General features: G+C 35.9%; 1 protein-coding gene across 1 annotated transcript in view; it reads right to left on the bottom strand.

The window, feature by feature from the left end:
- The window catches only part of DST (dystonin), a 570,187-nt gene extending 557,222 nt beyond the window's left edge, over nt 1-12,965 (bottom strand). Inside the window, 2 exon segments of the mRNA XM_074310618.1 lie at nt 12,102-12,136; nt 12,706-12,965. Of these exon segments, the coding sequence (XP_074166719.1) occupies nt 12,102-12,136; nt 12,706-12,886 (216 nt within the window). The 5' untranslated portion in view covers nt 12,887-12,965.
- Nucleotides 12,966-13,403: the final 438 nt, after the last annotated feature.

Genomic DNA, 13,403 nt, shown 5'->3' with positions numbered 1-13,403 from the left:
ACATGTGTTACAATATAGTCTAGGTACAATACATGTGTGTGAATATCATTTTCTTGTTGCACAATAAACATTAGAATCCGAAGGTACATGCAACCTGGGCAGACAGATATTAGTGCTAACAATTTTCATTCCCCTCCCAGTGTTTCTTCTCTGGGTGCAGCTACCCCTGTCCATCATTGATCAACTGGAAGTGAGTTGGATCTTCTTTATGTTGAAGATTTCCACTTCCATCAGAATACATCCCCATACAGTATTGTTGTTGAAGTGTACAGTGATCTTCTGGTTCTGCTCATTTCACTCAGCATCAGTTGATTTAAGTCTCTCCAGGCCTCTCTATATTCCTCCTGCTGGTCATTTCTTACCGAGCAATAATATTCCATAACCTTCATATACCACAATTTACCCAACCATTCTCCAACTGATGGACATCCATTCATCTTCCAGTTTCTAGCTACAACAAAAAGAGCTGCCGCAAACATTTTGGCACATATATGTCTCTTTCCGCTCTTTAGTATTTCTTTGGGATATAATCCCAGTAGTAGCGCTGCTGGGTCAAAGGGTATGCACAGTTTGATAACTTTTTGGGCATAATTCCAGATTGCTCTCCAGAATGGCTGGATTCTTTCACAACTCCACCAGCAATGTATTAGTGTCCCAATTTCCCCACATCCCCTCCAACATTTGTCATTATTTGTTCCTGTCATCTTAGCCAATCTGACAGGTGTGTAGTGGTATCTCAGAGTGGTCTTAATTTGCATTTCTCTGATCAGTAGTGATTTGGAACACTCTTTCATGTGAGTGGATATAGTTTCAATTTCTTCCTCTGAGAATTGTCTGAAACCTCACAAGAAATCTTGAGGATTGTGGGCTAGATCTCTTTCTTAAGGACCAGGTCTTAAAACCAAATCACACTGGCTCAATTGATTGGCCAACAATAGGTCCCAGCCCAAGTCTCGCTTAGTCATTGTTTGGACCCAACTGAGTGTAAATAGCAATTGTTTCTGTTTTGGCCAGAAACCCTAAGAGTCTTCCCCCTAACACTACAAACTGTTTTTGTTGTTGTTGTTATTTTAAAACTAAGTAAAACAGGCCATTCTTTGTCTCTGGCCTAAGTCAAACTAAGATCCAGGAAAGAATTTAGCTTGTAGAGGCTAAGGTCTCCACTGTATCCAGGGTCATCTCCAGTGGTCCTGATCTATAAATTGTTGCTGGACCAAATGTCTCCAGAGGAGAGAGTGAAGGTGGTGACTTTGGACATCCCTCCCTCACTTAAATCCAATTCACTTGCAACAAATGGCATCACCTTCCTGATGTCATGGTCCTCTCAAGAACAAAGGACAAATAAGAACCAAACCTGGGCAACCTGAGGGTCGTCTTCAATTCCTCATTAACTCTCATCCCCCCCATATACAATCTATTGCCAATACCTGTCAGCTTCACCTTTGTAACATCTCAAATATACCCCCTAATACTACCTCACACATGGACTATTGCAATAGTCTCCTGAAAGGTCTGCATGCCAAAAATGCCCCCTACCCCACTTCATCCTCCATTCCACCTCCAAAGTGATTTTTCTAAAGTGCAAGTCTGGCTATAACACTATAAATTCCACTAGATATCGTTTCCAGAATAAAATATAAAATTTTCTAGTATTCAATGTCCTTTAAAACCCAGTCACACAGCCTTTCCAATCCCCTTACACCTTACACCCCCTACCATGTACTCTTCCATTCAGTAACATTGACTTTATCATTCCATGAACAAGAAATGGACATTTGCACTGGCTCTCTCCTGGAACATATTCCCTTATCTCCACCTCCTAGCTTCCCTGATTTCTTTCAAGTCCCACCTTCTACTGAAGATCCCAATCCCTCTTAAATCTAGTACCCTCCCTCTGAGATTATCTTCTATTTATCCTATACATATATATATATATATATATATATATATATATATATATATATATATATCCAGTTTGTTTTCATATTGGCTCACCCACTGATTGTGAGCTCCTCCAGCCAGACTTATCTTTTGCCTTTCTTTGTATACCCAGAGCTTGATATAGTACCTTCCACATAATAGGAATATTATATATTTACATAGTAGTATATAGGCACATATTGGTGTCATATATTGATTATGTCAGCAGGAAACTTTAAAAGAGCAGCTGGAAAGGAAGTTATGGTGACATTTTTAATCCAACTTTGTCTCCACTAGAAAGGACACTTGTTATATGTTGACTTCTTTCTGCACAAACTGGCTTAACGTTTAGGGCTTCCACAATTTTATCTCAGCTTTCCAGTCCTTTCCCCTTAGTTTCCATCCTATCAGACCACACTACTCATTATTCATTGACTGTGGCTTTTGTTATCCTGTCTTCATCCTTTTGCTCTCTTTATCCTTCAAGGTCTTGAAGAAATTTCACCTTCCTACTAAAGGCTTTCCTGATTGTCTCATCTGGAAATAATCTCTCCCTTCTTTGAATTCCTGTAGTATATAGTTATAGAATAAGAAGGGGGTGAAGAACCAAAGATTTCCAAGGTAAAGATCAGTGCCTCTTTTTTATCACTGCTTAGAAATATTTGTTATTTTAATTTGAGTTTAGTCCCTTCAAATGGAATAGAAATTCCTGGATAGATTAACTGGTATTATGTCTAATACTATCTAGTTTCCAGTGACTAACAGTACCAGGTACCTAGCATGTACTCAGTAAATAATTCAATTCCATTTGACAAGCATATATTAAGCACTTATTATTTGTAAGGCATTGTGTTAAATATCAAGGATACAAAGGCAAAATCAAACTACCTTTTTCTCAAGGGGAGAACAATTTGTATACGTATGGGTAAATATAAAATATGTATAAAATAAATACAAAATATTTTGGGGCGAATACTAGGAAGGGAAAGAGATTAGAAAAGGCCTCTAATGGAAAAGGTCTTTCCATTAGAAAAGGTAGTACTTATTTATTTCTCATTATTGGGCAAAGGTACAAAGGCAGGTGGTAGAACAGCAAGTAATGAGTAGTCCAGCATGACTGGAATATAGAATACATGAAAAGAAATAATTTTAGTCAAAGTTATGTGATGATTAATTCTGATGTATTTGGCTCTTTTCAACAATGAGGTGATTTTGGCCAATTCCAATAGAACTATCTGCATCCAGAAAGAGGACCATGGGAACTGAATGTGGATCACAACATAATTTTTTCACTTTTTATGTTGTTTGTTTGCTTTTTTTCTCATTTTTCCCTTTTTGATCTGATTTTTCTTGTGCAGCATGATAAATGTGGACATATATATATGTATATATATATATGTATGTATATATAAGAATTGTATATATTTAACATCTGTTGGATTATTTACTGTCTAAGGGAGGGGGGAAGGAAGGGAGAAAAATTTGGAACACAAGGTTTTGCAAGAATGAATGCTGAAAACTATTTTTGCATGTATTTTGAAAATAAAAAGCTATTAAAAAGTACAGCAACACATAATAAAGACTATACCCTATTACTTGGTAGAATATATACCAGGGATATAATGTTGGTTCAATATTTTAAAAAAACTATAAGTATAATATATTAAACATATTAATAACAAAATCATAAAAATCAGATATGATTTTTAGATATTAATAGATATGATCTTTTAATATAGAACTTGCATAAGTATTAAAAAGTTGTAATGCTTTGATATATAGTTATTTGCTGTTTTTGAGTAGTAATAGGCAGGTGATTTTTTTTTAAAGATTAGATTTTATTTATATAGTTTTCTAGGCTTATAATTTATGCTAGGCATAGCTCATTCCTACTCCAATGCTTATTGCTCATCCTCTGAGTTGTTCACTGCAATACATATAAATTTTTAAAAAAAGAAAATAAAAAGCTATTATTTAAAAAGAAATTATATTAGTTCAGAAAGATGGATTGGAGCCTGATTACTAAGCGCTTTAGATGTTAAATAGACGAGTTTCTGCTTCATCCCAAAGGCAATAAGAAATTACTGAAGTAGCTTGAATAGAGAAATAACATGCTCATACCTGTGTTTTAGGAATATCAGTTTGGCAGCTCTGTGGATGGTAGACTGGGAAAGGATGATTGAAGGTAGAGACACCTCCAATTAGGAATTTGTTGTTTGGTCATTTCAGTCATATTTGACTCTTGAGGACCCCATTTGGAGTTTTCTTGGCAAAGATACTGGGGTGGTTTACCATTTCCTTCTTCAAATCATTATATAGTTGAGGAACTGAGGTAAAAAGAGTTAAGTGACTTGCCTGGGGTTGCACAGCTAGTATCTGAGACTGGATTTGAACTCAGGAAGATGTCTCCCTGATTCCAAGTCCAGTGCTCTAGCCACCATACTACTTAGCTTCCCTCCATCCCTCCATTCCCCAATTAGGATGTTATTGCTGTAATCCAGATAGAAGCTGCTGAGGGCCTGAATTAGGGTGATGTTGTATGAATGGATACCTTAATAGAGACTGTATAATTTACAAACACAACTTGGAAATTGATTGGATATTTGGGAAGATAGGTAAAAACCACTTATATAATATCTATTATGTTCCAGGCACGTAATAAGTGCTTTTACAAATATTAACTCATTTTATCTTCACAACAATCTTGAAGGTAGGTGCTATATTATCCCCAATTTACAGCTGAGGAAATTGGGAAAAACAGGTAAGGTGAGTTTCCCAGGATCACACAGCTATTAAAGCACTTGAAGGTAGATTTGAAATCAGAGGTTCCTGATTTCAGGCCCAAACTTAGTCCACTGTATACTAGCGACCTCAATGGAAAGTGGAGTATCCAGAAAGACACCAAAGTTGCAAATCTTAGTGACTCGGAAAATGATTCCCTCAATAGAAATAGATAAATAAGAAAGAAGGAAAGACTTATGGGAAAAAACCTCTATTTTAGGAATACTCAATAAATAGAGTAGATCCATATATATTTTGCATATGATGAATTTAAGTTAGACATAATTGTTTATTGGATATGAGTTGTACTCATGTAATTCAAATCTTGAAGGGATATTCAATTACTACAATCATGCACAATTCTATGATCCATTTGGGTTTTTCTTAGCAAAGACATCAAGTAGTTCATCTTTTCCTTCTCCGACTCATTTTATAGATGAGGAAATTGAGGCAAATATAGTTATGTGATTTGCTCTGGGTCACACAGCTGAGGGAACTCAGGAAGATCAATGTTCCTGACTCCAGGTCTGATCTATTGCAGTATCTAATTGTCCCATTTAGAGGAATACTTAACCCTTATTCTCATACCTTATAAAGGATATAACAGATTAACAAGATAAAGATATACCATTTGAAAGATTGGCTGGATGAATTAGCACTTTCTTGTCTTCACAGACTATTATTAAAATTAGAAGGATTATTACTTCAGAAGATTTATTTTAAATATAATTTAAATTTCATTAATTATTAATTAATATTACCTTGAGAAAAGGATTTTTGTATCATTACACAATTTTTAAATATTTAAATCATTTCATCTCTTTTTAATTTCTTTTTAATTTGTTTTACAGTGTGCATAATATATTAGTAGAGTAAGCCATGTGCATAATATGAAAATAAATCAAAATACACATAATAGATGCATCAGATTTAAATTTATTAATAAGAGTGTATGATAAAAAAGTGTTTATAGATCATCTCTCTAACAGTCTTAGTACAAAGTGATCTGGCAGATTCTAAAACCATCTCCCTCTTTCAATTAAGATAGAAATGGTAAAAATGAATTATTTGGTTACTTAGCTTGGAACAAGGAAATAAGATATCAGAAGTCCTAGTTAATTTTATCTTTATTTATTATTTATTTTCATTTCATGAATAAGTAAATCAAGCTGAGGTACTATGACCTATTAGGTCAGCAAAATTAATCTGGGCCTCCTTATTTAATTCTTCACTGTTGTAGGATTTTGTTGAAGTAAATTGAGTCCCAGTAGCATGGCTCTATACTTTACTGAAATGTTTCTGTCAAATTTGAAATTCCCTCAGTAGGAACCCATTTTGCCAAATAAGAATCATTCCAAGTAAACTAGGTAGAATAAGCCATGAATAGGGCAGATTAGTCATTACTAGGGAAAGGGGCAAAGTCCTCTCCTTATGCATTTAAACAATTTCCTAAAGAAAAGTATAATTAATAATTATAATTACAATCCACAATTAATGGAGTTGTATATAGATTCACTCAGTAGAGCAATCTGTGCCAAAGGCCTATAAAATCATACATACCCTTTGGCCCAGCAATTATACCTAGAATATGCATCACAAAGAAATAAAAAAATAAAAAAAAAGTCATATGAGGTGTGTGTGTGTGTGTATACACATATATATTTCAATAGCTCTTTTTGGAGTACCAAAGAATGGGAAATTAAGGGGATATCCCTCAGTTAGGGAATGACTAAAAAAATTGTGGTATATGATTATGATGAAATACTATTATGCAATAAAAATGATGAACAGTATGCTCTCAGAAAAATCTGGAAAATCATGTCTTTCACATGAACTGATGCAAATTATAATGAGCACACTGTATATAAAACAGCAATACTGTATGATTATCAACTGTGATTGATTAGTTATTCTCAGCAACACAATGACCTAAGATAATTCCAAAGGATTTATGATGAAAAATGCTTTCCATCTTCAGAGAAAACGCTGATGAGGTCTGAATAAAGATCAAAACATACCTTTATTTTTCTCAGTTTTTCTATGTTTTGCATGATTGTACATGTATAACCTGTACCAAAGTGTTTGACTTTTTCATTGAGGTTTTCCTTCAATGGGAGAAGGAAAAAGAAAGAAAGTAGAAAATTTGGAATTCAGATTTTTAAAAAATAAATATTAAAAATTGTTTCTATTTGTAATGGGGGGAGGGTAAAATATTTAAAAAGTTTTTTAAAAAAGAAAGAAAAGTGGGATGTCTATGTATCAGAAAATGGGATGATGATTAGTTGGGTTGTAAGAAGAAAATATTAAAATTTCTATTTAGATATGTTTTTCATTTAAGAATAACAAAGGCATTATTAAGATTTACTAGTATTTAATATATTTACACTGTTACCTTTACTCTTACAACTTGAAAGGGTTGACAGAGTACCCACACTCATTCATTTGATGTCAAAAAATTGCATTATGGATGTCCATCAATTGGAGAATGTTTGGGTAAATTATGGTATATGAAGGATATGGAATATTATTGCTCTGTAAGAAATGACCAGCAGGAGGAATACAGAGAGGCTTGGAGAGACTTACATCAACTGATGCTGAGTGAAATGAATAGAACCAGAAGATTGCAGTACACTTCAATGCTGTATGAAGATGTATTCTGATGGAAGTGGATATCTTCAACATAAGGAAGATCCAACTCACTTCCAGTTGATCAATGATGGACAGAAATAACTACACCCAGAGAAGGATCACTGGGAAGTGAATGTAAATTGTTAGCACTACTGTCTATCTACCCAGGTTACTTATACCTTCAGAATCTAATACTTAATGTGCAACAAGAAAATGGTATTTACACACATATATTGTATCTAGGTTATATTGTAACACATGTAAAATGTATGGGATTGCCTGTCATCGGGGGGAGGGAGTGGAGGGAAGGAGGGGATAATTTGGAAAAACGAATACAAGGGATAATATTATTTTTAAAATTACTCATGCATATATACTGTGGGAAAAATTCTAAATAAATTTAAAAAAAGAAAAAGAAAAAGAAAAAAATTGCATTATGTTGCAGTTTATATGTGCCTGATTAAGTGGATTTTTCAGTTACATCAACTAGTTTTATCTAAACATACACAAAATCAACATATTTTTATAGATATCTTGATGATAAAATGAATGATGAGAACTCAAACCAGAAAATAAAAGAGTTGACACTTCTAATTGTTGTATGAGTTCTTTATCAGTTAGATTACAAGGCTTAGACAATGATGATCTAAGCTCATTTCATAAAGAAATCAAAAACAAAATCAAAGTTATCAAGATTATTTGAAATATTCACATCTACATTTATTAATGATTAAGCTCAACTTTATATTATACCTTGAGATATTGTACCAATGATAGTATGAAGCCATTGATTACTTGCCACCTATTTGTGTATTTTAAAAACATGTTAAAATAAATTTGAACCGGTTTTAAAATTTACCAAATTAAGAGATTCAGTAGGTTTTGAACACATTTGCTAAAATTATGAAAATGCAACATCTTCCAACTAGTTTACAAGAACCATTAGTTGACATCAAGGAAGACAAAAAATAATTAGCTGAATTTCTTAAAAAATACCTTTACACATATATAATTGCTGGATAAGATTGAAAACTGGATGTGAAAATTTAGTCAAACAATAAACCTAATAAAATTGTTAACTGCTAAAAAAAATTGTAGACCATCTCTCTAAAGATCTTCCATAACGCAAAATAAACTAGCAAATTCTAAATTCACCTCTTTCTTTTGATCAAGATAGAAATGGTAAAAGTCAAGTATTTAATTACTTAGCTTGGAATGGAAATATAATATTAGAAGTTTTAGCTCAAGGTATGGATAAACTATCAGAAAATCAAAATACTTCCTTGGATATTTGAGTGCTTTTAAACAACTGCCAATTTTTAAAACTTATTTCTCTTCCAAGCCCAATTTTTAAAATGTGTTTGGCTAGTTGTAAATTTAGTCAAATTTTTATCTAAAGAAATCTACAAGAGATAACATTTTAGTGAAAAGGGGACAGAGGAAAATATTTCTTAAGATGTCCTTTTAAAAAGAAGGACATCTATGATATGCACAAATTGTTTGTGAAATACATAGGAAACAGTCAAACTACATACTCATCATGTAATTCCTTAATCTTGTAGAAGAGAGAATCCTTGAGATAAAGTGTATTTTTCATTCTTGTCGTTGTATTTCCAAAACCTAGCACAGTGTCTTGAACATAATAACTGTGTGAATGTTTGTTGAAATGAACAAACTCATTTTTTGAAAGCATATTAGACTGTAATATAGCAACTGAACTAAATATAAAAAAGAATCAAGTTAATTTTATACCAACAAGTTTATATAAATGTTCAAGGCACAAATCATCTAATATTGTCCATTTGGCTATATTTATTTAGTTGAAGTTTATTGTTGTTTAGTTGTATGAATTAGGCCTATAGAAGTTTGTGTGTTCAGTCATGTCTGACTCTTGATTACCTCATTTGGGGATTTCCTTAGCAAAGATACTGGAATTCTGCATACTTCTGCAGCTCATTTTACAGATGAGAAAAAGAGGCAAACAGGGTTAAGTACTAATAAGTGTCACACATTTAATAAGTGTCTGAGAGTGGATTTTAACTCACAAAGATGAGTCTCCTTGATTCTAAGCTCGGTGCTCTATCCATTTTTACACCTGACTGCCCCAATATTTACAAAGTTGAAGTCTGTGGCTATCACGGATTAGGGTTATGGAAGGGAGGAGGGTGGCTAAACAATCTGTGGTACATAAGTAAATGAAATGGAATAGTACTGTACCATAAGAAAAGATGAAGATGAAGAATTCAGGGAAGCATGGGAAGACAGACAAATTGATACAGACTGAAGTAGCAGATGCAGGGGAAAAAATGTAATAGAAAAGATTGATCTCCAAAGAAGAAATGTACCTCTAGTTCCTCTTAGTGGGTTATTATAAGGATGGAACACTATCATATTTGATTGACAGGTTGGTTAATTTTGCTTAAGTATTTTTTTTTCTTTTTCCTTCTCTCTCTTTCCCCCCCCCACCTTGTTACAAGGGATGAATCACTGGGTAGAAAAGAATGGATATTTGGGGAAATTAAGTCAGTAGACATGTATGTGTATATGTACATGGATGTGTTTTATATATAATATTTCATATTTGCATTTAAGAATATGTATATGGATATACATATATACATATTGTTTAAACTATTTCTAGATATTGGGGAAAATGTTAGCACCCAGCAAAAGCAAGTACTGAACAAACTTCCTCCTGCAGCCTTGTCTGTAAATGTACATCATCCTTGTCGATACAAAAATTGAATTTCTGTAGACACATGGCCTGATTACAGGCAATTGATAGTAGGAACAACTAACCCACAAGCAAATCTGACACACAATATGTCTTTTCAGATTACCAAATGCATACTCTCGTGTAAGTTAGACCCAGGTCTCAATAAATGAGTCAATGGATAAAACCACTGTACTTAACTAGCATCTCAAAGTAAACTATGTTTACTAAGGGATAAAACATTCAATGACTGTACTTACCACAGATCTTTCTTCCATAAGATCATGTTTATTTTTAGACTAAATGAGTATTCACCAGCAGAAATCATCTATTATAGGACCTAAAGACACTCTTAATGGTAGCATTTATTTCTTCAAGATGAGTGATTTATCTTTTTGGACAAAAAAGCTCAGCCAAGATTTTGTAGCAGTTCCATATTTACTCCATCATATTCCACAGACTGCTCTATTGAGACTATCAAATATATTATGTTTTACTTTGGGGTTATTTAAAATTCAGTTTCATTTTATTTTTAGTTCCAAATTCTCTTGCTCTGCCTTCTCCAATCATTGAGAAGGAAAGAAAAATAAAGCCCTTTATATAGAAAGAAATTAATAATATGTTTTTTGTAGCATTGTTCAAGTTGTATAATGGTTCTTTACTAGGTATTGCAATTCAGTACATTAACAATAACTTTAAAATTTTTCAGAACTAAAACATTTATTTTTGTACATGCTCCGAAACATTTCATACTACTGGGTTGTCTCCCATCATCCCAAATTGAAAAGAAAATAGTCTGACATTTCTCTTTATAGAGATATTGCTAATTATATCACACCAAGGTGTTGTTATATCATAATACAATTATAAGCAACAAAGGTCAGGTGTAGTGTCCAAAAATGGAATTTCCATTAACCTAGAACTTGATGAAATATATTTTTTCCAGGCAAAATGAGTTTCCATATGAGACAGAGCAAGAATGCAGTTCTTCATTTAACTAAAGTCTGTTGTGTGCTTTCACTTTAAATAAAAGTACAATTCTTTCCCACAACTCTGGGATGTCCTCTCTAAGTTGCACAAATAATACTGATTATCAGTACTAACAAGCATAAAGACTGGCTATGTGAATACCCTATTAAGAAAAAAATTGCCACCTCATTTGAAGGCTTAAGGTCTGAACACACCTTGAGTGACAATGTCTAAAATGTCAGTTTTAGAACCAACTTTAGAACCAGTGGTTCTTAGTTAAAATGTCAATATAAAACTGTTATACTACTTAAGGAAAAACATAATTTATTTCTATGAATAAATTAAAAAGCTCCGCCTAACCCCTGCTGACATCACCTGTATCCACAGCGAAAGGTATGGTTCCAAATGTTAGGAGACCAGCAGAGGAATTCCTCATTCCTCAATCCAATCAGAGCTATCATCACTCTGCAGGTACCATCAAAAACTTCTAAATATAACATATTCTTCAAAGAACCAAGTCTTTTCTTATCTCTTAATGAGGAGAGTTGGCATGGTTTCTGAGCTTTCCAGCTCTAGATGTATAATGCTATGAAAATAAACGTGGCAGTGCTGAAAATGAAAGGCAGATGTAGCCAATCTCCTAATTCAGTTCTTTAAAGTGGCCTCTCCCCTCTGTGGCTCCTATCTCAGTGAATAACTTGGCAACAACAGTGAGCTAACCACATGTTGGAAGCAGCTACCAGTAAATTATACCTTGTAGACTAAGAAGTAAACTCACATCTACTCTTCAGTTAGCTATTCTCTGGTTCTGTGATATTTATTTTTTTAACTAGCCCCTTCCTCAGTAAATATATACATGAATACATAAGCAGAGTCTTTTAAATCTTTTTGCTGAGCCTGCTTGAACTAGTCGAGCAGTTTTGTTTGTTTGGGAAATCGCCTGGAAAGATTTACTCCAATACCAATCTAACTTAGACTGACATGCCAGCAACTCAGTGACCCAGTGATTTCATAACAAGAACACAATGAATATTGGTACTCAGGAAATAGAACTTCTTCTGACCTTGAGAGTGCGGGCTAAATAAATTACCTCTGAACGCAAGTGGTGAGATCTCACAACCGCATCTGGAGAGAAAACAGAAAAGCCAGAACTGCATCGGACCCTGATTTCAGCACCAGGTGAATCACTAGTTAATAACTTATACTAGGTGACCTCGGTCCATGTCAGGCAATCCCCCACCCCCATCCCCCTACACACACCGTCTTATCCAGTAAGGGAGCCCGTGAGAGAACCATCACCCCTTCCGTGCTCTTCCCGGAGGAAGGTCCCGCCAAAGTTATCGGGGAGTTACAGGGAACCCCGGCTATCGCATCCCTGACTTTCTTCTCATCGTCTGGCTAAGCTCCTGGGAAGAAGGATGGGTGGGGACCAGGCTGCCGCAGTCTTGGACTCGGCTTGGAATCTCTTCAGGTTTTAGCAACCTGAGGTTAAAATGTGCATCCCTCACTCCTCCTTCCCCTCCCACCCTGCACTGCCTAGATCCTCTAAGATGGGGATAAATAATCGGAGTCAGGTAAGAAGTGGGTAACTGGAGGTGGGAGATAGTGGAGGAGAAATAGGAGAGCTTTTCCTCCCTTCTAACGGCTCCAAACATCTCTCCTGTCCAGGAAACCGTAGCCTCTGCATCTCTTACCTCGGCTCCTGGAGCGACCCGAAAAGACAGATTTCATGGGATGCCTCCCTTTCTGCAGCCTGCGGTGCCAGCAGCAGAAGAAGAGGATGGTGGCGATGGTCCCCAGCAGAAGCAGCAAGAGGAAGAGGGCACATTGGATGCTGTAAGGTCTCAGCAGCACCAGGAAAGCTGCGGCAATCATGGTGAGAAGTGGGGGATGTTCAGGCTAGGCTGGAAGGACACGGAGACACATGCACAAGCACCTGGGGACACGCACACGCAGCACGAGCGACGCAGGATGGATGGATGGATGGATGGCAGAATGTGTGTTGGCTCTAGAGCGGCGGCGGCGGCGGCGGCGTCATTCTCAGGGCTGCTGATCCCGAGAGGAGGCTCCCCAATGGCTGCAGACACCGAGCAGATCGGAGCTGATGATTGAATGCTGGGGGGGAGCTCAAAGCATGACTCAGCAGACGGCGACAGGGAAGCGACCCGGCAGCCGGGGATTTTTTTTCCCTACCTCCTTCCTTGCCCTCACCCTTCCCCTCCCCCCGCCTCCCGCGATGGTGCGGCTCAGCCCCCAGCGGCAGCGCTGCATGGAAACCGAGAGAGGGGAGCCTCTGCTCCGGCCGAGCCAGCCGCATTGCCCGGTGGACGCCTCCAGCTCCAGCATTCCAGCAGCGCCCAATTTAAATGCTGACCCCAGGACTGGAGAAGGG

The sequence above is a fragment of the Sminthopsis crassicaudata genome, chromosome 4 (genome assembly GCF_048593235.1).
Source record: "Sminthopsis crassicaudata isolate SCR6 chromosome 4, ASM4859323v1, whole genome shotgun sequence".
Classification (NCBI taxonomy): Eukaryota; Metazoa; Chordata; class Mammalia; order Dasyuromorphia; family Dasyuridae; genus Sminthopsis; species Sminthopsis crassicaudata.
This window is presented reverse-complemented; position numbering and strand designations above follow the sequence as displayed.